Source organism: Kwoniella mangroviensis, assembly GCF_000507465.2.
Source record: "Kwoniella mangroviensis CBS 8507 chromosome 1 map unlocalized Ctg01, whole genome shotgun sequence".
Lineage (NCBI taxonomy): Eukaryota > Fungi > Basidiomycota > Tremellomycetes > Tremellales > Cryptococcaceae > Kwoniella > Kwoniella mangrovensis.
Window position 1 is genome coordinate 12,706,911 of NW_027062533.1, and position 26,643 is coordinate 12,733,553.

Below are 26,643 nucleotides of genomic sequence, written 5' to 3' on the forward strand. Positions count from 1 at the left end.
GTAACTATCTCGTGAAGATCGTGAGAATTCGTATATATAATTTATCGAATAATATTGTACCATATGATGATCATTCACAACGCAATGGTACCAACTCATCCCAACACAACATCGTTGCTTGTTTATCTTCAATTAAAGCAATCCTAGCACATCGAAACACCATTCTATATTCCATTGTATCGCAAAAATGTGGACATGGTTCGTCCCTCAAATCATCTCCCATCTACCTCTACCTCTACCTCTTCCCCCACTCCCTATGCCCATCCCACCTCCCAACCCATTCTCTTTACTCCTCACCAACCCCAACAACTCCTCGAGCTTTCGTTCTTGATCAACTTTGATCGTCCCTCGTCCAATTTCGAACTGTACATTCTTCCATAATTCCACTAACATTCCATCTAACGTTTCCTTCCTTCTAGTCCAGGTACCTTTACTACTACCAAAGGTGGTGTTATGATTTCTAGGAGGTGGCAATTCATCATGCGGTATATTTATATTTATATTTTCACCGAAAAATTGCGATAATTTACCTTTCCTTCTCCTTCTAGCTTGATGTGACTCCCTATCCACTCCTACTTCTTCCGGGTCATCTTCATCAAAGTCTAGATAATCATATTTATGATCCCGATCGAAGGACTTGGGACTTTGTGGTGAGTCTATCAATGGTGAAGGTGGACTGGGAGTTTTGATCCTACTTCCATTCGAATCCAAAGATTTAGAATGGTTATGTCCACCAGAAACACCATGGCTCTGAGATCTAGTAGGTGATATAGGAGGAGATACCATAGAAATGGTGTCCATCATCTCACCCAGTTTAGACTGATCGTTCTCAACGAGATACAATAGCCCCTCGAGTGAGGCCACATATGCATCGTAAGCTGAACCTCTGTCTGCGCTGCTACCTGCTGGTTGAGGTCGGGCGGTGTTACCCGTTCCTGCAGGTGGTGTAGGGGTCCGATTCAGATGAGCGCGGGGTTGGGGTACGGGTGAATGTAAGGGAGTCGAAGTTGTTGAATGGTGATGTAGGTATTCTGGAGGTGGTTTGTCGCCTAATACCTATGATTTTAAACATTATTCCATTAGCTTTACTCATCTATCCAAATTCGATTAATCTGTGGATGTAGGTCAAGTTATGAATCTGAGGTCCGTACTTACCTGCTCCAGCTTCGCCGCCCTTTTCCTAGCCAGACTCTTCTCTTCCCTACTCATCCCACCTTTCGATCGACTCTCACTTAAATCGATGAAACTCTGATCATCCGCCACTAATTGAACAGAACTCGAATTTGCCTTCTTTTTGAACGAGGATGAGTTGAGAGGTACTTTCAACCTCGAAGACCATTTCGATGGAGTCGGGGTATCTTCGAATGATATATACGATTGCTGGGAGGGAGAAGGTGATCTGTTCGTTCCCAGTCCCAGAGGTGGAGGAAGGTTGAACGTAGAGTTGAAAGATGGTGAAGTGGGATTATTGGGGTTGAGTAATTCAGGTGGGATCGGTGCTCCCAATAATCGATGCAACTAGGAAAGCAATTCACCAAAATCAGCAATACTTTCAACTGACTCCATACGCAATTCGTTCTGAATCAAATTCAGATCAAGAGTGTACGGATGATTACTATACCTACCTTGGCCAATTGTTGTCTCCTATTCTTCCTTATCACCTCCTCCTCATCCCTCTCATCGGTCGGCCAGCTTGAACTAGTAGTAGTCGTAGCAGTAGCAGGTGTAGTAGGTGAACTCGCTGGACTCTGATGCTTATTCTTATCGGGCGGAGTATGATTGTCTGACGAAGATCGATTCACGCCAGTTCGATGACTATCATTGAAAGAATTACCTCTTGATATCGTATGCGATTCTTGAAGTGAACGAGACACATACACCTTTAGATCATCTTTTCCTCCAGCTCCTGATCCAAGACCTAGGGCAGCTTTCGCTTTATCCGCCAGAGAACCTTTCGATTTGACAACATTGAGGTTTTGGTGTGGTTCAGGAGACGAATCTTTCGCTCTGTGAGGTATAACGTCGTCTCTTGCCCATTCGGGTACCTTCGATGAGGAAGGTGGAGTTTTTGGCCATGAGTCCTCAGAATTCTTCGTCAGGTAAGTAGAACTTGAATTGACAGGATCGATAACCAACTTCTCAATTTGTTTCTCCGGTAAAGCTTCTCCCAGCATCTGTTCCAATTTCCTTGTTCTTCGTAAGAGAATCGCACGTTGTTCAGGGGTAAGGTCATTTCTTGCTCTTATGTCTGTGAATCTTCCTACGTTCACTTTTGTAGGCGGAAAGGGCGAGATTTTGTTATCTGTCTTGCTGGGTTTGGTTGGTGATGCAGGTAAGAGACCTGAGAGGGTATTGATAGATTCGCTCAATGAGGGATGGAGTGAAGGTAGTGAATCTATAGAAGCTGATCTCAGATGGGTATTAGCGTGCGATGTCAAAGGTGGAGAAGCAAGAGATTCATTTTGAGCGAGAGTATGGGATCGGTTGTGCGCCATGGGACGAGACGAATTATTGAGGGAGAGGGGTCCCGCGGGATTGGGCATGGACGCAGAGGGTTTATGGCTTCGTAGAGGAGGGGGAAGACCGGGACTGGTGGTAACTATAGTCAGCTGCATTCCAGTATATCACGACATCCAACTTACGAAGGGACTGTTCTTTGTTCAATGACACTTTCTATGGCTCTTCTATCCATCTCCATTACCACTCTTGCATTCTCAGCACCTTCACCTAACATCCTCTCGATCTTATTTCCATTTCTCACCAACTTCTTCGGTAAATCAACAACCTCATCGTCCCCTTCGCCATCTCTAAGTTCGATGGGAGGTTGTAGCCCATTCTTAATAGGAGTCGATGCCCTAGGCTGGTCTGAAGGTACAATGCTCCTCTGATTCCTCTCACTAGCCTTCTTTAGATAATTCTCAATCTCAGCTTCGCTCTCTTGATGTTTATGGATGATCTTCGCTTTCGGCGGAGTAAATACCCCTAAAGCCTTTCGAGCTTCTAGCGCAGTATCGTCCAAAGCCCTACCTGAATAGGCCGAGGCAGATGCGGCATTACTCATTGTCATTTCGCTGGGTGCTGCAGACGACATGGATACAGGTCTAGGTCTAGATCTTGAGGTGGAAGGTGGTGGCGAAGGGTAGAAAGGGTTGACTCGGGGATCGTGATTGTGATTGTTTGTACGATGATTTTCATACGAGTTTGATCTGACTGAACCGATGATGCTCGATCTAGGATTTTTGTACCCAAATGTGCCCGCACTTGAACGTCTCTCTATATCATGCTTGGGGTTCTCTTCTTCGACATCCGATTGCCCTCCTCTAGGCGATTGGTGGATATTGTTCATATCTTGATTATTAACAGCGGCCGACTCTGGAATAGCAGAAAGCAATGTCATACCATTCGGTGCGGATGGTCTTCTGAAGGGGATTGGTAGTGTGCTGGGATCAGGAATGTCAGGTACAGTGGATGGAGCAGAGAAATCTGAGAAAATGGTAGTACGGGTCATCCTAAGGAATGACTTATCCATTTCGGGCGGTTGTGATATCGAAGATGCGTATGTATAGGTTGATGGTGGAGCAGGAACATGTTGTTGATTTTGTTCTGATTGAGCAACTGAGGAAGTAGCATTGGACCATCTCCAGAATGATTGGTCCATCCCTGGTTTAGGTTTATTGGCGTCACGGGGTGATGATTGTCTGAAAGCGGATAATGAATGGGGTTGTTCGGCAATCTGTTCTATCTCGTCATCTTCCATGTCCAAAGGTGATATTGCAGGACGGGGTGGACGAGGTGGCGAAATGAAAGGTTCGCCCGATCCGACAGGACTGCTATGATGAGAGGGAGGAGTCTTCGTTGTCATGGTGACAGGCGAAGTGTTGTTCGTATGGTTGTGATTGTCGAAATGACTTCGTTCAGGCGTAAGAGGTGGAGATATAGTCTTACTTCTTATCCCACCGCTACCGATCATCTTGTCTTTGTCTTTGTCAGGAGTAACAAGATCAAGGACGTTGATGAGATCCGCGGAGCTTCGCTCGGCGACGTAGGCTGTTCGTACTTCCCTATTGGGCGTTGCTGTCGTAGTGCTAGGCGTGATAGTAGTTGAATGTGGGGTGGAAGCAGATTGTGGTGGATCCAGAGGGAGTTGAAGAGTTGTTGACAATGGTGTATCAAACGGGTCTTGAGAAGGTGGTAAAGTGGTAGGACGACGAGGTGGGGTGATGGGAAGAAGCATCGTCGTGTGAAGGAGGAAAGGCGTTTATAAAGCGTGTACAGTCAGAGGAGAGGGATTGATGATCGCACCTTGTTTACTCTTGAGAAGCAAGAAATAATTGGAGAGAGATACAACTGTACCCATTTGGGTTGTACAGTGAGCAACGATGAACCGAGGGGCGTTGACAATGATAACACGCTAAGGTTGATGAGATGGGTACCGATGTATGAGTGACTGGTTGATTGTGTAGCCCGAGCTAGACTACCGAGGATAAATCAGATCCATCATATATACACACGATACACGACCATCTCAAAAGCTCACTCACGATTGTTGCCTTTCCATCATCTAGGTTGTGCTGAGTGCGCATTCACATACAGGTTTATTCTCTCCGTCTGATATCTTCTACCCATGGATCGCTTCATGCCAGTGACAGGGGAGTCAGGTTGCTCTTACATGTCACAGTATCATCTTTCGAAAGTCAGCTCCCTTGGATCTGGATCGATCAGCAAGTCATATATGGAGGTGAGCCAGCACAGACCACCGTTTCATCCACACACAAACACAGACACGAGTTAAAACGATAAGGGGAAAGGGGGTCGACATGATATGGCATGACATGACATGCTTTATTGTCTCTCTTGTTCACATGGTGTAGGGGTGACCTTTGCGTACGTCCTTGCATTGCGATTGAGCCTTTGAGTAGATTGCAATCGATGAGATGGCAACGAGCAGATCAGAGAGTCTACAAATGGAAGTTAAGTGGACGAGGATAGAGTAGGGAAAGTTCAGATTGCGCTTTGACCGCCGGTTTCCTTCGAGAGTGAATTCGGACAATTCCGGTCCATCAAAAGGGATCTTCGACGTGATCACCACGTTCATTCGAAGGATCCTTCAGAAAGATAATTTCGGTTCATCTATCGTGCAGAGTACGGTTTTTCCTGTCTGTCTTATCTCTTACATCCCACAAAGATCGACATTGATCATACAGCGAATATCTGACAGCCAAAGTAGAATGAGTGCTATACCAACAACCTTTCTCCGATCATCAGCTTCAGCTATAGCTGGACCTTCGCGGGCCGTCCAACCCCGCACGATATATTGCAGATGTTTCACGACTTCCTCGACGGTAAAGTCGGGACATAACAGATGGTCCAAAATCAGGCACAAGAAGGGAGCAGTAGACAAAGAGAGAGGAGCGTTATTTGCCAAATTATCAAGGGTCAGTCAGTCAACGATCTATATCTCTTCTCACTTCGACTTTCATAGACAATCACACAGGACATTATACTAATTTCAGTCTTTTCATGTATGGTATGTGGTATGTAGGAAATAATAACAGCGATGAAATCACCTTTATCTCCCGACCCATCATTCAACTCCAAACTCGCTACCGCCCTTCAACGAGCGAAGGAACAAGGTCTCACAAAACAGGGTATTGAAAATGCCATGGCTAAAGCGAAGAGTGCTTCGGACGGGACGGGTCAGAATGTAGTTTATGAGGCGGTAGCTCCGGGTGGTAAAGTTGTTATGCTCGTGTGAGTGACTATGATCATATCACCGGAATGTGAATGAATGTTTGCTGATATAGACCAATGAGACAGAGAATGTATAACTTCCAATCCAGCTAGGACAGTCAAAAGAGTTAAAGAGATATTATCGAAGAACGGGTAAGTTCGCCTCTTTCTTTACACATACATGGCTGGGAGTGAGAATTCAGCTTTGATAATGCTTTGTTTCTTTCTCCTCTTAGCGCACGTACATCTCCTGTACTATTTATGTTCAATAAACAGGGTTTGGTTGTGTTGAAGTCGGAGAATACATCGAAGGAAGCTGGTTTTGATCATCTGTTTGATATTGCCGTGGAGAATGGTGCAGAGGATGTAAGGGAAGTGGAGAGTGAAGAGGGAGGTGTGGAATATGAGGTAAGTCGCACGATGGATTTCAATCCAATCCCAATCGACATACTCCTGAAAGCAAGATCGTCCATCGAACACAGTGTACTGTACAGTATGGTCGATTATGACTTTGACTTTGAGATGAACCAGAACAACTAACATTCAAATATCGTATCATTGCAGATCTCAATCCCCACATCTTCACTCTCATCACTGACAACCCTCCTTTCCTCCCCACCCCATACGGAGCATTACGCTGTCCAATCTTCAGATTTAGTCTACGTACCCACCGATCCACTCCAGATATTGGAGGGAAAACCAGATGGAGAAGGAGAAGGGATAGATGAAGATACAGCTGAGAACGTATTTAGGATAGTGGATTTGCTGGAAGAAGAGAATGATGTGGTTAAAGTTTGGACCAATCTGGCTGATGATTAGGAAAGGATATCGGAGAATGTTAGATTGTTCTTGGATATAACATATACCTGGCATACCATACTATACCACACATTTCATCACTATACCATTGTGGATATACACTGGCTATGGATATCTGGTTATACATAGTGTAGTCTCGTTTACGAGATTCACGAAGCACGAAGTTTCCAGATTGAAAAGGCTTTTGATTTCACTCAGACATGTAGTTGAACACTTCTCGAATAATCATACATTCTCATCATACTTGATCATCTTAACGAAATCTACTAGATCTCTCCACAGAAAGCAGCTATCTAAGTACTTGATGATACATGAAATCCCCCTCTCAGGCCCAGAGGGAGGCACGTAATTATGGAGGTTTGAGCTGCAGTAGGCTCTTATACCCACTTAGCACCCCCATATGCTCTTGCACCTACAATGCCAACCACGCCTAACCCTACACCACCTAAAAGTCTGGCCCAACCTTCACCGCCACCACCTCCTAGACCATTGAGAGCCTTGGCAGCAAGCTGATGTTGACCTATAGCGACGCCGAAGAGGTCATAGGCGATACAAGTGCTGAAGAGTAATGGGGATGATACGGCGGTGAGAAGTGAGATGAGGGGAGTGGCAATTTTGACGAGGAGGTTTGGTGGGATCGAGGGGAAATAGGCTGCTGTGAGGTTGTGGAATAGGTCGAGAACACCACTAAACAGGGAGGAGAGTTTAGCACAAAGTTGATATGGGAGACACACGAAGATATGGAATGAAGGGAAGAGGTGATATGATGTAGGGAAAGAGAAGTGACTTACACTCCTGCAAAAGTGATATTGACCGCATTGGTCAATTTAGATTGGTATGATCTAGGTGCAGGATCCCTAAGGAAGAAAGTATAGTACAGTTGTGTGAGGGTGTTGATCATTACCAAAACGTTTGATCCTTTAAGGTTGTTTTTGTTCTACAACAAGAAATCAGTAAGGAGACTTCCTCAGGAGGGATTTTAGGAGTACATGATATGGTTTTTTATTTGTATTATGACTTTGACTTACCCAGAATAACATCCAGATGGCAATACAACCATTGCCCAAAGCGTACCATGGAGCATACTTCAGAGTGTTACCTTCAACTTGACGATCCGATCTAAACAATTCCCTCAACCAGATAAGTTGAAGAACCTGTTGAGGAGTGAAGAACCCAGCAATGGCGAATGGTTGAGGAGAGAATGAACAGGGGTTGGCATCGTGAATATCTTTCATGTTGGGTGATGAGAGCATTCCGTAAAGTTGACAGGCGAAATCGATCCTAGCGAGCACAAAAAGTCAACAACGCTCATTATCCAGAATGATGAGATTGTATACAGCCATACTGCTATGATACAGATAACTCACAAGAAAGAAGCAGGCGCAATGACCCTAGCGGTAGATAATGAGACACCCATATTGGCTAATGGAAAATTCGAATTGGGTTGATGAAAATCTTCAGTCGGTTCAGTCGAAGGCGTGGGTAACAATGCTTCAGTTGAATTTCTCCTTGGATCGGGAATTGACATTACTCGTTTTTATATGCACAAAATAGGAGAAGGCAAAGCTGAACAGGTGTGGATCGTATATATACATAAAACACCTGCTGACTATGTAAGTGACAGGCCTTAGTTCTTATACTGTATTCATGAACAAGCCGAGATGGGAAAAGGGGACTCGTGTGCGATTTATACAATCGATCCTGTAACAGCATTCGATGAGCTCATCATGACACTTTGAGGTCTGCATCTCATGACCAGAGGTTAGTTCAATCAATCGATATAAACTATAGTTGTTCAAGATCTCACACTCCGAGCATCACGATCGACACATAATAGTTTATGGGATTTCTATGTGAGGTCATTGCGCTCGTGCCTGAGCAGAGTGAGGGGAAATGCGGGGTGTTAAGCCCAGAGTTCAACAAGATTACATGTCTTTGCTATATCTATACTACGGTAAGTGAAAATATCCTCATCCACCCCCATTGCGAAACAGGTGGTAGTAGATTCACGAAGGGTGTCTTAGAAACATGCTACCATACTCACCCTTCTTGTAGCGAATAACTTTTGGCATGATATGAGTATGTATGAGAATCCGATCTTCGAGGTTTCATGTATGAGGAAGTGAAAGAAGAGGAAGGCGGCGATGTCCGATCAGCCCGGACCGGAATCATAGGAATTCGTCTTGGTCAGCGATAACCACTCTGCACATCTTATCTTCTATCAGTACGAGAGACCGCATACCTGTTTACTCTGAGTCGTATCAGATTGGGAATCCTAGACTATCATTGTCACACCGTCCCTCCCGTGTCAGACTTTCTGATGAAGTATTGGACAGTTTAGCTTCCTATCGTATCAAATAAAATCGTCCGACATTGTTGCCTTCTTTTCGGTGAAACGAGCATTTAGATAGGAAGATCATCAAACAAGGTTCTTGACGAATTGAATGAACACAAGTCATCGTTTAGTCCGAACATTACGGAGCATACCGAGTAGACGAATTGGAACTCATCATATAGGACATTCATATAGATCTCGAAATATCCAACACAGCTTCAGCAAAATCGATTATACCTTCGACAAATATCCCTGGACATTCAGACAATTATCTACTACGACCATTGAGCTGAGCAAAGACAAGTCATTCTATATGGGCGATAACATTATTAAGTGAGCTCTTTTCGCTCCCCACATCATACCAAAAATCCATCAACCGAGGAGATCCAGTTGATAGCAAACACCTAAGCTGACAGTACCAATTTTACAGCTTCTATGCGGGTCAACCCCCACTCAATAGGGTTGCTTTCCAAAGGCACTCTAGCGAGATCATGAATCGTCATCTACATGATCCAGAAACTAGATTCTTGATCTTCAAGTGAGTTGGCCTTGTACCCCACTTATCATTTCTTATCCGTCTGAATTTCCTTTTTACTGTTGTTCATGGTAAGAGGGAAGATAAGCGATCGCAGGCTGATATTGCAATTACTGGTAGAGATGGCAGACCTTTGATGAAGAAGGATGATTCTGGACGAATCCTCTATCTAACGAAAGACCAATTGGGTGTTGAGAGATTGGGACAAGAATTTGGTGTCGCGTAAGTCTATCTTATATATGCTGTGTGGATATCCCTTATCTATCAGCTAATCATATTGACACCCGATCGTCTATCTCTAGTCCATCCGACGCCTCCTCAGATTCGAAAAAGCTATATGAGACCTCCCGTTTACCCCATACTCAACCGGCACTAGTCTTCCTGGGAGTAGACGATAGGGGATCACCCACTACGAACTCATCTTCTAAAGTGGATCATCTCAATCCTCAAGGTCCAGCCTACTTTGCGCTCGATGCTCATTCCCACTCCGAAGAATGGGATTCATTGTTGCAGAAGCAGAATGGTGAATGGGGAGATGCGAGATCGTCAGGTAATTCAATGAGCGATTGGGATGCTGGGGTTTACGCTCAGGGAAGGGCTTTGGTTGATTGGAATGTAAGAAATAAAGTGAGCAATCAGTACTCTCTTTCCTCATAAATCCGTAATACAAGTCATTATCTGCGATTCCTTCCGTTCACATATAATACTGGGAGATCGCTAATTAAATTATTTACTTTTTGTCAATCAGTTTTGCCCTGCCTGTGGCTCACCCACGTACTCCTTATGGGCAGGATGGAAGCGAAATTGTACCTCTTCGGTACAACCTGCAGAAGGGAAAGAACCTTGTTTCTCGACCAAAGGTCTACATAATTTCGCTTATCCCAGGACAGATCCTGTACGTTTATATCATTTTCCTCAAATCTCCAATTGAATCCTTTCTTTACGCTGTGCTGATGTGCTGCTTATTTATGATTTTATAGGTTATCATCATGGGCATTCTAGACTCGACAGGTGAGAAGATGCTGTTGGGAAGACAGAAATCATGGCCAAAGGGTAGGTACTGATCAGCTGTGCAACAGCTCGTGGACCAGGTAGCTGATACTTTATGTCTGTCCGATGACATAGGGATGTACTCATGTTTAGCTGGATTTATCGAACCCGGAGAAACGTTCGAGGATGCTACTAGACGGGAAGTCTTGGAAGAAGCTGGTATCGAAGTCGGACCTGTCAGATAGTGAGTTGTCATATACTTCTCAAATTGGCTTCAACGGATTTCAGTGCTAATGTCATCGCTGAACATAGCTCATCAAGTCAACCTTGGCCTTTCCCATCGAATTTGATGGTCGGCACGTTTGGTCGAGCTAAAGATGGGCAAACTATCAGACTGGATTTGGATAACGAGCTTGAGGGTGAGTTGGCATTGTGGCTCATGTGAAATTGGTTATCGTCGGGTGTGAGAGTAGTAAGCGCTGAGTGCCGCTGCGAGGTTCGTAGACGCGCAGTGGTTCCCCAAATCGTTGATCCAGAGAATCATCTCTTCTCCGACTGGCTCTACATTCTCTCAGAAAGATTACAAGCAACTTGAGCAGAAGTCTCAAACTCACCATGATCAAGAAACCTCGGCTGCGTTAGCCCCGTCCGAAAAGAAACCTGATGAGCTGGTAGCCAAAGATGTTGAATTGGGTATATCGAGGGTACCTCCTCGTACGGCCATCGCTGGTACGTTGATTCGACAGTGGTGTGATGGTGGGTTGGACCTGGTCAGTAAGCTTTAGAGTAGAACGGGAATGTCTTGGGATCTTGGGATGTATCAGGTACATATGCATGCATGAGTGTTGTGATGACGGTCTATGAGATATAACTATCCGCATATGTATAATGGTGCCCTGTGCCACGTTTTGCCACATTAGTCCGGGGATTAGCGACACGAAATGAGGTGACGGCCGAGTGCGATAAAGATGAGTGACTGATTACATGATGAAACAAACCGAAAGAGAGATCAGTGAGAATACGACGACCATATGAAGGCAAGTACCATCGCTATCATTCACTGCTACATCATCGTTTCTTGGCTCATCCCTTCTATCAACGAGTTTATGAGCTCCTCTACAAAACACATCACCTAGAGTTACTATCAATCCAATGGTCCATCAGATACCTTGCCAGTAATTCACTTGTCGCCTCTCCTTCTAGGTTGTATATCCAAATCAGAGCACGCGAGCGAACAGACGAAAAAAGGAAAGTTGGTTTCGGTCCGCTACCGGGTATATCGAAATCGAAATCCACCTTCCAGCTTCATCGCAGCAATCTCGATAATCAAGAGGTTCAACGACAGTACTCTTCTGTCCGATACTCGTCATATACAGCAAATCAAATTAGGTTCTTGACGTCAAGGTTGAATCACGCATTCATCCTCGTTCGCCCTCGAAGAAGATGTTGTGGAGGTTCAGTTTCGCTTCCAATTCGACATTGGATGCCCTCCTCACTCGTGATATCCCTCCTTCGCTGGAGGAGATATTGGACGAACAGGATATATTGAATGAATGTAAAGCTCAGAATAACAAGTGAGTGATCAGTCCGTCTTACATTCAGTGCATGTACAAGTGCATATAGCTGATTTCACTTTGGTATGTCTTGGTATCAGGTTGGTATCGTATTTGTCCAGAGAAGAGTCGGTAAAATCATTATTGAATTGGGTAGTAGCAGGATTAGATGAATTGAATCAACAAGCTGAAGAAGCGGATGAAAAATGTTTAGAGGTAGCTTTGACTTCGCCAGATTTATATCCTTCTTACAAACCCTCCCTCATCAATAACCTGCCTGTACCGGGCAATGGACCGGATAGTCCTCCGTTAGAACCGTCACCTGCGGCCGCACCTGCTCAGGATCTAGTCAACGTGGACTTGAAAGATGAACACAAAGATCAGAATCAGGAAGACAGTGGGGCGATTGAGAATGATGAATTTATCGGATCGGATGTAGGACTGGGCAAAGGGCTAAGGAGGAAATCTGAAGGTGAAGAGGAATTACATCGGTCGAGGTGAGTACTGCTAGCTGTCAGGAATTATGTCTTAGGTGTGTGAAGGGAATAATGTATTTGCGAGAAAAGGATGGAACGGTCATGGAAAAGCACAGGAACAACAACAGAACAAGATATTCTTTTTCAGCCAAGATCGGATGATACATGTTGGTGATGCTTTCCTTTCGGATTTAGCTGATCCTTTAACCGCTTGCAGATACCCAAACCTGGCAGCGGAGATACTATGTTGTACCGAACTCTGGTCGATATCAGAAACCATCGTGCATAATCCGGATTACCTGTTGTTACCATTTTGGGACGCTGTCTTACCCCCATTAGATGCTAGTTCACCGAACGGAGAATCGAGTTTGGCTTCGTCGATGATCTTATCGCGTCAACAGGCTGGTGAAAGGGAAAGAGCTAGAAATGAATTCTGGAATGAGAAGGATGAAGAGAGAGATAGGAGACGAGAAGTGATTAGAGGTATGTGGATGAGGGTTAATGGTGTTTTGATGACTAAAAGGACACCAGAGGTGAGTATTTGATACCATATAAGATACGAATGATTAGTATTAGAGCTGATGCAATTCTCCAGATGATACGCTTTATACGCTCGATCCCTAATATCGTTGAACGTATAGTAGCACGTATAGCAAGTCCTGCGGTTCAAGACATTTTGATCAGGATAGTATCATCAGAAGAAGGTGGTGTGACTGGAGTGATAGATTGGTTAGCAGATGAAGGCTTGATACCTCGACTTATCGAATTCCTCTCCCCACACTATTCCACATCAGTTCACACCGTCGTTGCCGAAATCCTAAAATCGATTATCACACTATGTGCTCCGACGCCTTTCAACCCTCATGGAGGTAATGCGATGGAACAACAAGCCGGTCAAGGGCAGACTACGGGAGCCAGGGATAATCGATTGATCAGAGAATTGATCTCGGAAACAAACATTTCGACGTTGATCGGATTCATGCTGGATGATATAGAATTGACGGATGAGAAATGGGAAGGACTTAATGGTTCAGGTTCAGAAGAGAATTCACCCTCAGATCCATTCATCACCCATCCTCTGCCCTCGATAGCATCAGCTACTTCATCTCTCTCGCACATTTGTTCGATTTTGGTGGAAGTAATAAGGCGAAATAACTCGGATTTCTCCGAACCTCATCTGTTCCATACGTTGAGAAATCGCCTGATGAGCGTGAGGATGCAGCCTACAGAACAGCCGTCACCGTCATCGGATGTGGAACAAGATCAAGGAGAAAGAGAAGAGAAAGATAGAAAACGGATGGAAGATGCTTTAGGTGATATGAGCGCTTCGATGGGTATAGTCCATCTCGGTCATCTTTTGGATATCATCAGTCAAAGATTCGATAAATTACATCGTTTCGTAAAATATCCTAGGTCGCAGAATCGATCTGCTTCGGCTGCTCAACCCAAACCATTCACTTTGGAACGATTCCGTATATTAGAACTCTACGCCGAGCTATTGCATAGTTCAAATATGTCGATCTTCAATCGCATACCTGGCACGGGTCCTACATACACTGAAGAAGGTATCTTGTCGGGTGGATTAGAAGGTCTGGAAGCGCTGGGAGAAGCGATCGATGGAGATCAAGCTGGAGAAGATGATAATCAGATAGAAGAGGATCAAGTTACTCAAGCTAAAGAATTACCTGTATCGTGCGGATCGACCGACGCTTCATTGACTGGATCAGAAGAAGAAGTGGCTTCGGAAGATGAAGAGATGTTGGAGAATATCGATGTAGACGATGTCAATGATATAACACCGTCTAATTCGCCTGCTGCGTCAAAGATACTGGAATTGCCAAAACCATCAGCCTCAACGGAAGATCTCCCTCCACCACCTTCTCCCGCGGATGCCGAACGACTCAGAGATGTAATGGAGATAGATACGAAACCCTCATCCTTATCTACGGTATCAGATAGTGGTGCAGCGTCAAATGTGGCTATAGCAAATTCGACTGCTGCGCCATCTATAGCATCTTCAGAAGATACGTCTGAAAGCATCACAACGCCTTCTAACGAAAACAACGAACCTCAGATTTTGTCTCAACAAACGTCAAATGCCGCACCTCCACTTGCTCCTATCAGGATACCAGATGACACATCTACACTCGCACCTGGCGATAAGCTGAAAAGGCAATATGTGCTCAATTCAGTCATACCGACGGTAGTGGACCTGTTCTTCGAATACCCGAATAACGATTTCATGCATCATGTGGTGTATGATATACTGCAGCAGATATTGAATGGGAGACTAGCGCCGGGATTGAACAATGACTTAGTGGTGGAATTAATCGTCAAGGCGAGATTGGTGGAAAGGGTCATAGATGCTCAGAGGGTGAATGATAGGATGGTGTAAGTGCTATGTTTCCGTGTCTCGTTCAATCGTAATCCAGTAAAGTGGAAGAAATCCGGTTATCGATCGTCGCAGGTAGAGAGCTTTGCTGATATTTCACACTGCTTAGTGCTCAACCTCGTTGTCCGAGATTACCTTATATGGGCCACATCATCTTAATTTCAGAAGAACTCGTCAAATTCTTCGCCCGATGTCCGCCAGAATTATACGCACGTATCAAAGACTCATTCGTCTTGTCAGAGTGGGAAGAGTTCGTTGAAAATTCATTACGAGAGGCCAAAATAAGAGATACAAAGCCACTCGCAGGGGGTAAACCGATGTCTTCAATAGCTCAGAACGGATCATCTATATCTGAAAATGAAGGAATATCATCAGGAATGGGTGTGAAACGTGATGACGATGATTCAAGTTCGGATGAAGATGATGAAGCTGGTGATAAAGTTAAATTTGGTGAACCCCTTACTAGGACTAGTGCACAGGATGGATTCATCAATAGAGGTGGTGGTGATAATGATTTTGATGATTTTGGTGATGATGAAGAAGGTATGGATAGGGTGAGTCTGTTCTCCAAATTGACGCCAGGGCGTCCGGTTCGATACAATGTAGGGAACACGCGAGTGCTGACCCTGTCTGCTTCTTCACATAGTTCTGGAGAAACTCCGGCGTTGGGTTGGGTAGAAGACCTGTTGACTCGTCTGATGATGACGATGATGCGGATTGGCTGCAGCCTACTGCTAATGCTGGCTGGGGCAATAATGCCGGAGGGGACGATGATGATTTTGGGGTAAGTGTCGATGTGACTGCGTATGTTTATGGAAAGATTGTTGATCGACTACGCAATAGGCTTGGGAGACTGCTGGCCCTAGTAGACAAGGTGGAAAGGATGACTTTGACGATGTAAGTCTTGATAGACCATAATTTGCAGACCGTGCTCATGTTTCCTCTGGGTGTAGGACGATGGTTGGGGAAACTTCAATTCTGGATCACCCGCCTTTGCTTCGCCTAATCCCAATGCTGAAGATCCATTCGGGGATGATAACTTTGTGCCGTCGGTCGTCCGAGCTGAACCTCCCGCCCCCAATCAAGCCAATGAGATACCGTTAACTCCTCGAGATTGGGCCGAACAGTTTGATCGAGCTTTCCGAGAAGGTGGCGAATCCACTGCGACAGGTCCCGATGAGAATGGAGTTACGGCGATCGTAGTGCCTAACATGGACGATGACGATGACGAAGAGAGTGAAGATGAATCTAGTACAGCTGCAAGACGAATGTCGATGTCCGCCGGGACAAGCAGTTGGACGTTTGCGGGTGATGATGAAGGTGTTGATTTACCTCCCACGGAATCACCTACTATACCTGAAATACCTGGATTCGAAAGTGCCGAGTTACCCAGAGTAGCCAGTACGATACCTAAAGAAGCTATCACTTCTCCTCAACCGGTCTCACCTATACGTCATGGTCATGCGATATCACCGAGTAGTACCAGTCCAATTACATCGCCTCAAGCTGTACCCATCAATATACCACGTCGCAAACCTTCATATGGTCATGGTGCCCACCCAGGTCATCCGTCTGGATCACTAGACTCGTCTGATTCTTCATCTAGTTCACCGAGGAACAGTAAATGGCAAACAGAAGCTTTTTCACCTCCCGATCCAAGTTTGATAGCTGCCGCGACGGAAGATTCGCCATTGGGACCTGGTGTATCGCCCGACACGAAGATCACGGATCATGGTTTATTGGAAAGGGAGGTAGATGGAAGGAAAATCAGAGTACCCCAGGATGAGATTGTGGAAGCTATTGAGAGAGCTCAGGACGATTCGGCAGAACAATAACGGATTGATCCTACTCGATTTTACGTGAAGATGAACATTATTTATTGCGAATTGGTGTCACGTTGTATGGCTACGTTGTAGTTGGAAGAATGGAACAGGGAACGAGATACATGTAGTGTCGCACGAAACGAAAAACGAAGAGACACATCGATTGGGATCTCATCTTTCATACATTCATATAGAGATAATTCATTGATTAATTTTAGCATTGGTTTGGTCTGGAAGGTCTGGAAACACATAATCCTCAGATCATCTTCATAGAGTCCTATTTCTGATGAGATATGAATAATCAACTTGTAGCGTCATGCTCATCCTACTCGCTTTGTCCCAGTTGAGGCACCAGGATTATACAGATCAACGCTCACTTGATATTGATCCTCATTAAGTGAACAGAAATTTCTTTAGATGATTGTACCACACTGATTTGAATTAACCTCATAGTAAAAGGCCGATCATAAATGATCACATCTCATCAACAGAAGGGAGATTGGAAACACGATGCAAAATGCACATGTGACCAAACAAGCCCGATTAGGAATACTGCCGATCAGTGTTCTAGTACCATCGACTCAATCACGACAAGTGCAGTCGTTCATCCTATCTACTAAAAGCTGTAGCGTACTGTAGTAGGAGGAGGAAATCAATGCACAGCTCATGGTTGTCTGTTTGGAAGGAGTGGGGATACTGATTGAAGTAATTAACCTTTCATTACAGAGGTTTGAGATTTAATAGAGGCGGTGATTTGTGTATTAGTCGATCTAATGGCGACGAGCTTCTCCGAAATCACAAGGGCAGCCGAAAAGACGACGAAATGCATCAAAGAGACTTGTAGATATAATCAAGTTCTTCTTGTTCTCATTAAGCTTTCGGCTGTCTCATCTTCACACTGTACTATCCCCACTGCTTTTCCGATAAGACTTGCTGCTTTTTCTGACTCCACTCCTCTCGTTGACTGACTAGCGTCATGTGCTCGATCATTCCACTCTTGATTGTCTTCCTGCTTGGTCGACTAGGTCTCGTCAGTGGTGCGATCTGTGAGACTGTCACTGATACGTCGTACACGACAGCGTGAGTTATCGAACAAGCTTCATTATTCCTCGTACCTGTCCATATCACTAAATTGTTATTTGGTCCGTCGACAGCACTCGTACGACTGTAGCCTCTACGATTGTAACTTCCACTTCAATCGTCCATATGGCGGTTTGTAGTACCACTCGATCTCATACTACCACCGTCAGTAAGTTTAGCTTTTTCTCAATTTGGTGATCATACTGCGAAAGTCGTGTATTTGAGCTGAGGAATTATGCGATATGATCTTCCACAGCTAATCACAGACGAACGGATATCTACACGGTGAGGATTCTTCTTGTTCCTCAATATCTTGCACATGACATTATTTGGTTTCTCGATTCATGTGTTCCATGTTAGACTAGAACCGTCACACCAACAGTCACACGTACCACAACAATTGCCACGCATCTCATCACAGTGACTTCACCGGGACGAACCGTCTACGTACCCTGTCGAGCACCCCAACCAGGTCGACGATCAGCAGAGCAAGATCGACTCTGGGCCGATGAAAGGGGTCTATCGAACGCAGAGAGATTACAACTTGGTTTACCCCTTGCTAAACCCCGTTTCGACAAGAAACAGTCTCCGCAGCCAAGTAATGGTAATGGCAGATTCCCACCTACTGGTGTCATCAGAGTCGGCCCTAGCTGTACTACCATTTATGTTACCAGTACTTCAACTGCATTTACCACTACTACCCAGACGCCTACTACTGTTGTGACTACTACCAGCTGTGTCTTTACGATTACTACGGATACTACCAGTAAGTTGCGTTCTTCACGCAAACGCCACACTCCACTCATAATGTTTGATGTTAACTTATTTATTTAGATTATGGCAGGACGACAGTGACCGACACTTCTACTCATATACAGACTAGAACCGGAAAACCGACAACTACTACACAGGGCGTAACGTCCACAAGCAGTAAGGCCTTCCATTACTCCAACACAATTGACAGGTTAAGGAATACTGATCGCATGAATGCCTCGAAGCTGCAACCGTTTATACAACTGTCACGAGAACGCTTCCATGTCCTCCTTGAATGTATGGGAAAGGTGTTGGACAGAGTAATTGAGCTTTGTCATACGCGAAGGGTGCTTGCTTCGAAAGATATATTTGGACTTTATGCTATGCACTGAGAATATCTATGTCCTAAACTACTCCTTCCAGGTGTTCTGAGGGACGCGAAGGGGTTATGAGCAGGTATTAAAACAAAAACTACAGCACCCGGCATTCCCAAGTGGTCCCCCACCTTGGTACTAACCGAGCGATACCCAGCTTAAGCTTCCCAGAGCGGACGGGATGGGGCGTTTTCTAGGTTCTATGGCCGTAGATGAAAGGAATACGCCTTTTCATATGATTATATATCGTAGTTCTGTAAAGATGATCGACGATATCAGGATGTTCCTTGATTGCATGGGGCGGATCTCTAGTCAGAACACTGAAAATGATCAAAAGTAGCATAGCATGGTCCTATGTTGGCAAACGTCATGACCATAAGCATGGTGAAGATTTAGATGGAAACGAAAACAGGGTCCTCACCCTCACTACGTACTCCGCCATTGTCGATCCCGTGTCCAGGTATTCAGGGTCAGTTTTAATCTCAACCTAAAAATCTCATGTGCGTGATAAACTTACCTTTTGTACGAATCCTCCAAACCCAACCCTCAATTTCAATGAATCCATGAAGGGTGCGCATAACCAAGACATGGGTGCCATCCCGTGTTTCTGATTGGTGACTACTCAAATATCAAATATACCTTGATCACCTCACCATCGACGGCTCGCTGCTTTCCGCTTTGTTACCACGCAGAACAGAATCAACGATCAGGTGAGGGTGATTGCAGGGAGTGCATCTCGTCGTTCACACCCGCGCTCTCGTCCCGACACTATGGGAATGATTGATTATAGGGTCAACAATGCCGAGTATGGAATGGACAGATGGTGTAGCGGTCTATCTCAATGGTCAATCGACAAGTCAAACTGAGACCTTCTTAGTGATAGACAGAGATCAATCATCAACGGTGCCTAGGGAAGAGGCAGACCCTTATCTGTACCGTTCATGAGTGCGATAAAAAGACTGTATGAGAGTAAGACAAGTTAAAATATCAATCAAGACTAGGTTCCAAGCCACCACAACCACCGAAAGACGATGACGGGTCTACTCCCTGATCCACTGATTACGAAGATCCTAAGATCCTTGATACAGATGGGTTCGGCTCGAATGAATGAATCATCGTTGATTCAGATCACCGGTCAAGATCAATCTTGATACAATTCATTGATCGATTTTACGTTCTTTCTGTATTCTCACTCTGAAGAGGAGTGCCATGCATTCTTTCACATATTCACATACTCTATCGTTAGGTTAGCTTTCGAATATTCCTCTCTTCTCTTCTCTTTTCTTTACTTTTCGTTTCCGTTGAACTCTTTGTTCTACTTTGATCTTCACTTTTCACAAACTTGGTGGTGGTCATTCTGAATCATATAAATATAAATAGAATACCTTCCCATCGGATACAGATATCAAAACCCCAGATCTAGGTAGAAGATAGTACCTCGTTGACGAATATAGTGTTATTTTTGGGGAGACACAAGTTTGGGAAGGAGTACGTAAACGGTAAGTCTAGACAACTTTCCCGCTTTTTTTAATCTTTGATTCCAAACCTTACCATTATCTCATCGATCGATTCATCAATCGAATATAAGATATTGATTGATGGCAGGTCTTTATTTTTTGTTTTGGGTGAAGCATGAATAGGATTGTTTGGCTTACCATTGACCACCGGAAACAGTATATCACATCTTTCGCGAAGGACGGTAGACAGACACCAACCGGATCAGCACAGCACATAAAGAAGGAAGGTGCAGACGGCTGGTCTGATTGCGTTTCTTCGAGATGTTTCAACCGACTTCACCAGTATTGCAGAACTCTTCGTTCTCCCAGTTGGACTATTTCGCTACTGCTAGTCCATCACACAGACAAGCTCAAACACCTATTTTCACCTTGAGCTTGACCACCTCACCGACCGCTTCGCTGTCTACACCTAACTTGCTATTATCTACTCCTGAAAGAGGTAGATCAAGATCGCCTTCACCCTGTCCGACAGACCTCGATTCAGCCTTGGGATCACCTCAAGTGCTCTCTTCACCCAAGTTGGGACTAGGTGTGAAGAAAGATAGTTCAGCAAGAAGATCAGTACAGTATCGCGAGAAATCCGCTGTGAACTGGGCAAGACCATTGAGGGTGGTTGAAGAGGATCCAATAGTCTCGAGTGAGTTTGATCATCTCGCTTTCCTGCCTGTTCATTCGTTGGTTCATTTGATTTACCACCAATCTCTCTTCGTTCATTCACTTACTTCCTTTATATCAACTTAAGAACTGAACAGTCATGCTGATCTTCTGCATCAAAGTGCGAATATTCGGTGCATCCCTCCAACGAAGTCGACGACTCAACCGATCATCTGCTCCATCTCCTTGTTCATCGGACGACGAGCCCCTGACCCCTAGTCCAGTCACACCTTCTTCGACAGCATCAGACGATAATGTCCAAGTATCTCTAAGAGGATGGAGCGTGTTCTCTTCAGCAAAGGGTCTGGGGGTCAGTGGAGTAGCAGAATGGGATACACCAGTAACTCCATTAAGGGAATTATCATTGGAACCTTTACCTGATTTCGCCTTTGAACCTCTAAATATACCTTCTTCAATCTCTTTATCATCCATCACCACCAAGAAATCCACTACCTCTACCACTTCAAAGCAGAAAAACAATAACCTACCTCGATCAATCTCAAAACCAATTTTGATCCAAGCTCCTCCAATCCTCGATGCCACCGCTTCCACTCCGATATCAAACTCACGTATCTTAGCTACTTCCCAATCGTTAAATTCATTCTCTTCACCATCGAACTTGGCGGAGCTTAGGAACTTGCGACAGGCAGCTGTAGTCTTGGAGAACGAGGCGAAGAGACCCATCAGACCATCTCCATCTTGTCCTTCTGGACAGATCAAAGATGTCGTTGCGGGTCAGAGGGAACGCAAGATCAAGAGGAAAGCTGTACCCAGTATAGCCGAATCGGACATCGTCGATTATTATTCTACATCTTCTTGCTCTTCTTTAACCGCTTCTACCACCCCTTCTTCTTCCTCCTCTTCGGGCTCATCATCTCCCGAGTACCCCGAGGATGAAGATGGAAAGATACGAAGAAGGAATTCATCAATTGATCAAATTCTCGTTCCTAGACAATTACCAGGAATGGATATGGGCAATTCGATATTCCAGAGGCACAGACAATTATATCAGAATCACCTAGCTACCAGCTCCCTCATCGAAATTTCACCCTCTTCTTTGTCGACTACTGTGAATGGCGAGAGGAAAGAAGAAGGACCCACATCTACATCGAAGGTGAAGACGAAGAGGAAAATGAATATTACTATACCACCTCGAATCACATCTCTATCGAATTGTGATGATGGTAGTGGTGGTTTGGAAGAAAGTAGAAACTCGTCTATATCATCGGCATCATCATTGTTGTCTTCATCAGAGGAACAACCCATGACTCCCTCTTTGACTGCTAGTCAAACGGAATATTTCTTGAAGTCGGTAGAAAACGCTTTCAAGAAGTTGGAATTTGAAAGAGCCGAAATAAACCAAACGCAAACTCAAGATCAACCCAAGATATCTAGTGATAGTAGTAGTAGTGGTGGTAACACGACTGTAGGGAAGCATAAGAGAGGATTCTCTAGGTTTTTAGGCAAGAAGGGGCCTTCCAATGCGATTGTAAAAGAGGAGTAGAGAACGACCTCATATAGATTGATATTCCACGTTGTATATGTATATACCACCTATTCAATCAGATTAGTATTTCGGGCTCTCATGCGTGTATTCGTAGTGTACGAGTACGTAGCCTTTCTCTTTTATCCTTGTGCTATGTACCGATCTTAGACGCGCGAACTTATAATGCATTATGATATCCGGTAGTTAGCTGCTTGAACATCCACGGCCGCCTTGCCCTCACATTGGGAGTAAGCTCGGAGATATCAACCTATCAACTGACGTATGTCGGGCCCCAACTGAACCACCAAGGGAAAAGAAACGGCCGATAAAACGGATCTTGATTTTGATTCCTCTCTTTGGCTCTTATGCCCTGCGCTGCCTTGGATCTGAAGTAAAGCAATCTACCACCGAGCACTGCGGACCGATATATGAAGTACTTTCTCATCTTCACCTTCGCTTGTATCCTCACTGGTCCGAGCTATGTATGCACTGGACCGGTAAATATGGGATGAAGATTAACCGCTTTTCAGGCTCCATTAAGCGATAACCTGCCTATACCGCCATTGCATTGGGTGATTTCGTATAGGTGCTCGTCAACGAAAGAATTCTTAACAGTCTTCAGTATAATCTTGATATATACTCGCAAAGGTGTGATAGACAGGTCAATAAGGAATGTCATGATAGTGAAGATCGAGTCTAAGATAACTGAAATCAGCTTGGCGTCTAAGTTTTCGACCAGTTGGACGATTGCAAACGTAAGATGTATATGGAATAAAAAATTCCGATTGGTATTTTTGTGATCGATAGCTGTGTGCGGCTATGGCCATGTTTGGCTTTTACCATAAAAGCAAGAAAACAACCGAGTTTTGGGCTGAAGGCTTTTCCCTTAAAACGTGAGAAAATCATTCATGCATGTATACGAAGCAAGGGACACAACCCACCGCAGAGGGAGAGAGAGGAACCGCCCTCTGTCATTAGCCTGAGAGCCTGAGCGTTTAATCCGAAAGTATCTACTGGCATATCATCCGTAGACCACTGGCAAGCAAGTCATAGGCGTTGATACTTGTCAGTTGATCGATATGAGTGTCTCATCCGAGACGACGACGACTCGTACATAAAAACACGATAAACAGTCAACCTCGTCAACAAGCAACATTGGCCGCGGTCGATTCACCGTTGATCGTATCCGTATACGTATACGTCGTAACTATAAGGTGTACGTACAGCCTTTTCACCCTGTCACCGATCAGCGATCATCCATAGTCTCAACGACTAAAAAGTGATCGAGAAAACTACAAATCAAACAATACGAGAATCAAACTAAAACATCACATCTCATCATTATCAGTGTGATCGAAAATTCATCATATCAGATTTTAGATCAACAAATACAACAATAGGTCCAGACTAGGAGAACCAGATACATACTCGTAGATTGGATTGGATGAAGTGAAGGATCAATAAACCAACAATGTCAATATCTTCTGGTACATCTTCACCTTCATCTTCTTCTGCTTTCGGTACCAAGATACCGGTGAGTTATCCTATCCCCTTTCTCATCTCACCTTATCAGCTACCATATGAGGTACGTTGATCTCTGACCTACGACCCGGTGAATATAGCGAGTAGGAGGTGTAAGATGTTATTGGGCATTATTGACACCGCACTATACGCCCCTCCCGCCAAATCATGATGGAACACCATCAAGTGGAAGCAAGTTGGAACTCAGGTTCGTCCATCCAGACCCGATGTTGAGTCTGCATCTCTCAAAGCAGAAATTGAGCATGATGGGAAGTAGTGTCATCGAGTTTATACATCCTGCAGAGAGAGAACGTGAGTTGCCTCCAAGTCGTCCATTCGCATTCGACATGATCGTCTCCAGCTATCTGTAAACTCGGCTGATCTCATCTTCAATCTGTAGAGGCTCGGAGGGATCTGACTAGTGCTATAAGTGCGGATGACTTACAGGGAAGTGTGACGAGGTGAGTGGTCGCAGCTCTATATATCATTTATGATCTGACTGACCATATGTGTCCTGTATATCATCATCTTCTCTGCTCGACGTCATACTATCCTCAACTCCTCACAACGTTCTGCCATTTCCCCGTGACTACAATACCGGTACTATCCCATTCTACCCGGTTGAAAACCCATCCACAGAGTTCGTTTCGCCCGTCTATCACGTATACGTACGATATTGGGATGTCCACCGGAGGAGAATGATTTCCCAGAGGATGCTGAAAAGTTCGCAGAGGATGACGAATATCTGATATTGGACTTGGTGCTGAATTGGGTGAGTGAAAACGCCTAATTCTGATGGACAACGAGGGATGGTGGACAGGCTTGGGAAGAGAGATGGGAACACGACAGTGGGACAGAAGGATGGTGCAGGCCGATCATCAATCGCGCCGCCCGTCAGCTCGTCTCTAGATGAGAATGGGGATCTGACCGTAGACAGAGCTGTGTTATCTTAGTAATCAGAAGCATGTGCACTGATATACCATACTTTACCAGGTCGCCGATGGGCTGTTGCTAGCTTTCTTTCATGCGATAAAGGATAAAGATCCAGTATTGAACAATGATCCCCGCCTGTCGCATGAGGAATGGTCAAATTGGTGTGGTACAAGGGTGATGCCAGAAGATGTGAGTGAACGGTCACGTTTTCTCGCCTGTTTCGTACCTCATGAATGGATGATGTCTGATCCCATCTTCTTTTTTGATCGCATAGCAAATCGAAGCATTACATCGCAACATATCAGATATCCTGTCTTCTTCTCCATCTTCCAACTACCCCCCATCACGCGTATTTCAACTACATTACTCTGCCCCATCTCCTGATCCATCGATATCCCCCCCTTCATCACCTCGGCTAATCTTCTCATGGCCACCGCCTAGACCGTTAGGGGTTAAAGTAGAAGCCGACGGGAAATATAATGCTGCCGAATATTGTGAACTGATGAAAGGTGTGGATATGGATCCTTCACAGTTGAATGCTGGACCAGGAGAATTGAGGACGAATTGTACGACACGTTATGGTGCTCAACATTCCATAACGACAGAAGGAGTCTACAGACACGTCACCAGTGTATTCATACCGTACGGGAACTTGATATTCGCTTGTTTCCAGACGAATAGGATGTACGAATTACCAGCTGCCACCAATGGACATCCCTCTTCTGCCTCTTCGTCATCATCAGCATATGACCCTAGTCTGGGAAACGACTGGAATACGAATCTGTCTTCGATACCGCCAGTAACCTCTGGATCCACCGGATTACCCGTCCATCCTCCTCCTGAAATCCAACAATACCCTCCCCAGTCTGCAATTCAGACTTCTTCAACGTGGGCACATGCCGATCCATATGCCCTTCCTCCGCGGCAGGACGGTGAATGGGAATCGGGGCCCTCAACAGGGTATCATCATATACATGATGAGACACATCATCAAAACAGAGATATGGGATACCTACCACCTTCCGCTTCCGGTTCCTCTTCGGCTTATCCTCATCCACACCAGCATCATTATCCCCATGATCACCTCACATCGTCTATACCGCATGGCGGCGTACCTCTTTCAGCCTCTATGAGCTCTGGACACCTCTCTTCTGGGCCTAGCCCACCGCATATATCCAATGGCCATGGACACGGACACGGACATCACGGACATCCGATGAGTAATGGAGGGAGCAATGGTTCGTCAAGCTCGCGTCCACTCGTGCGACCGCCGGGTAACGTGGAGTGTTGTGTGATGTGCGGTATAAGGGAAAGTCCAGAATGGAGGAGGAATGAAAGTGGGATCAAAGATCTGTGTAATGCGTGAGTCTGACCCACCTACCACCTCTCCTTTTTCAATTCTCTGGCCTTGTCTTCCTCTTATGAACGTGGGTTTCCTCCAAGCTGATGACAATCATTCGGGTAGGTGCGGTCTGAGATTAGCGAGACAAGTGGCTAAAAGAGAAGGTAGGCAGAAACCAAGAAAGAAAAAAGATAGTAATGGCGGGACGCATAGAGGCGAAAGCGCGACCAAAGATCAATATGGAATATGACGGGAATACTCTCTTTGATGATCAAAGAGGATCCGGCGAGCTGAAGGAGTAATTTGGGATCTTGCGTGAAGAAATGTCAA

General features: G+C 45.0%; 8 protein-coding genes and 1 non-coding gene across 9 annotated transcripts; 6 read left to right on the forward strand and 3 right to left on the reverse strand.

Annotated features, from left to right (window-relative positions):
- Positions 1 to 207: 207 nt before the first annotated feature.
- I203_104812 (uncharacterized protein) lies at positions 208 to 4,234 on the reverse strand (the record flags this gene model as incomplete). The annotated part of the gene is made up of 4 exons (XM_019143604.1): positions 208 to 1,056; positions 1,156 to 1,518; positions 1,626 to 2,589; positions 2,643 to 4,234. 4 exons carry the CDS (start codon positions 4,232 to 4,234, stop codon positions 208 to 210), a joined length of 3,768 nt encoding a protein of 1,255 aa, XP_019006653.1.
- A 994-nt stretch (positions 4,235 to 5,228) lies between these two features.
- Positions 5,229 to 6,549, forward strand: I203_104813 (uncharacterized protein; the record flags this gene model as incomplete). The annotated part of the gene is made up of 5 exons (XM_019143603.1): positions 5,229 to 5,435; positions 5,543 to 5,751; positions 5,818 to 5,883; positions 5,967 to 6,138; positions 6,295 to 6,549. 5 exons carry the CDS (start codon positions 5,229 to 5,231, stop codon positions 6,547 to 6,549), a joined length of 909 nt encoding a protein of 302 aa, XP_019006652.1.
- A 377-nt stretch (positions 6,550 to 6,926) lies between these two features.
- On the reverse strand, positions 6,927 to 8,077 carry I203_104814 (uncharacterized protein; the record flags this gene model as incomplete). Its single annotated transcript, XM_019143602.1, has 4 exons — positions 6,927 to 7,236; positions 7,341 to 7,486; positions 7,578 to 7,830; positions 7,917 to 8,077. 4 exons carry the CDS (start codon positions 8,075 to 8,077, stop codon positions 6,927 to 6,929), a joined length of 870 nt encoding a protein of 289 aa, XP_019006651.1.
- Positions 8,078 to 9,197: 1,120 nt separating this feature from the next.
- On the forward strand, positions 9,198 to 11,194 carry I203_104815 (uncharacterized protein; the record flags this gene model as incomplete). The annotated part of the gene is made up of 9 exons (XM_019143601.2): positions 9,198 to 9,217; positions 9,315 to 9,422; positions 9,540 to 9,641; positions 9,722 to 10,046; positions 10,168 to 10,314; positions 10,400 to 10,472; positions 10,545 to 10,653; positions 10,722 to 10,828; positions 10,914 to 11,194. The coding sequence occupies 9 exons, from the start codon at positions 9,198 to 9,200 to the stop codon at positions 11,192 to 11,194; spliced, it is 1,272 nt and encodes a 423-aa protein (XP_019006650.2).
- A 658-nt stretch (positions 11,195 to 11,852) lies between these two features.
- I203_104816 (uncharacterized protein) lies at positions 11,853 to 16,665 on the forward strand (the record flags this gene model as incomplete). The annotated part of the gene is made up of 8 exons (XM_019143600.1): positions 11,853 to 11,983; positions 12,064 to 12,459; positions 12,656 to 12,971; positions 13,034 to 14,829; positions 14,940 to 15,384; positions 15,477 to 15,614; positions 15,674 to 15,727; positions 15,784 to 16,665. 8 exons carry the CDS (start codon positions 11,853 to 11,855, stop codon positions 16,663 to 16,665), a joined length of 4,158 nt encoding a protein of 1,385 aa, XP_019006649.1.
- Positions 16,666 to 17,629: 964 nt separating this feature from the next.
- I203_104817 (uncharacterized protein) lies at positions 17,630 to 18,781 on the forward strand (the record flags this gene model as incomplete). Its single annotated transcript, XM_019143599.1, has 6 exons — positions 17,630 to 17,733; positions 17,808 to 17,902; positions 17,990 to 18,018; positions 18,094 to 18,499; positions 18,568 to 18,663; positions 18,732 to 18,781. The coding sequence occupies 6 exons, from the start codon at positions 17,630 to 17,632 to the stop codon at positions 18,779 to 18,781; spliced, it is 780 nt and encodes a 259-aa protein (XP_019006648.1).
- Positions 18,782 to 18,955: 174 nt separating this feature from the next.
- I203_104818 lies at positions 18,956 to 19,071 on the reverse strand. Its single transcript, XR_002021873.2, has one exon. It is a non-coding gene; the product is annotated as a 5S ribosomal RNA (ribosomal RNA).
- Positions 19,072 to 20,638: 1,567 nt separating this feature from the next.
- Positions 20,639 to 22,535, forward strand: I203_104819 (uncharacterized protein; the record flags this gene model as incomplete). The annotated part of the gene is made up of 2 exons (XM_019143598.1): positions 20,639 to 21,014; positions 21,154 to 22,535. 2 exons carry the CDS (start codon positions 20,639 to 20,641, stop codon positions 22,533 to 22,535), a joined length of 1,758 nt encoding a protein of 585 aa, XP_019006647.1.
- A 1,453-nt stretch (positions 22,536 to 23,988) lies between these two features.
- On the forward strand, positions 23,989 to 26,563 carry I203_104820 (uncharacterized protein; the record flags this gene model as incomplete). Its single annotated transcript, XM_019143597.2, has 7 exons — positions 23,989 to 24,051; positions 24,140 to 24,350; positions 24,439 to 24,499; positions 24,678 to 24,810; positions 25,032 to 25,160; positions 25,246 to 26,333; positions 26,437 to 26,563. 7 exons carry the CDS (start codon positions 23,989 to 23,991, stop codon positions 26,561 to 26,563), a joined length of 1,812 nt encoding a protein of 603 aa, XP_019006646.2.
- Between the last annotated feature and the right edge of the window lie 80 nt (positions 26,564 to 26,643).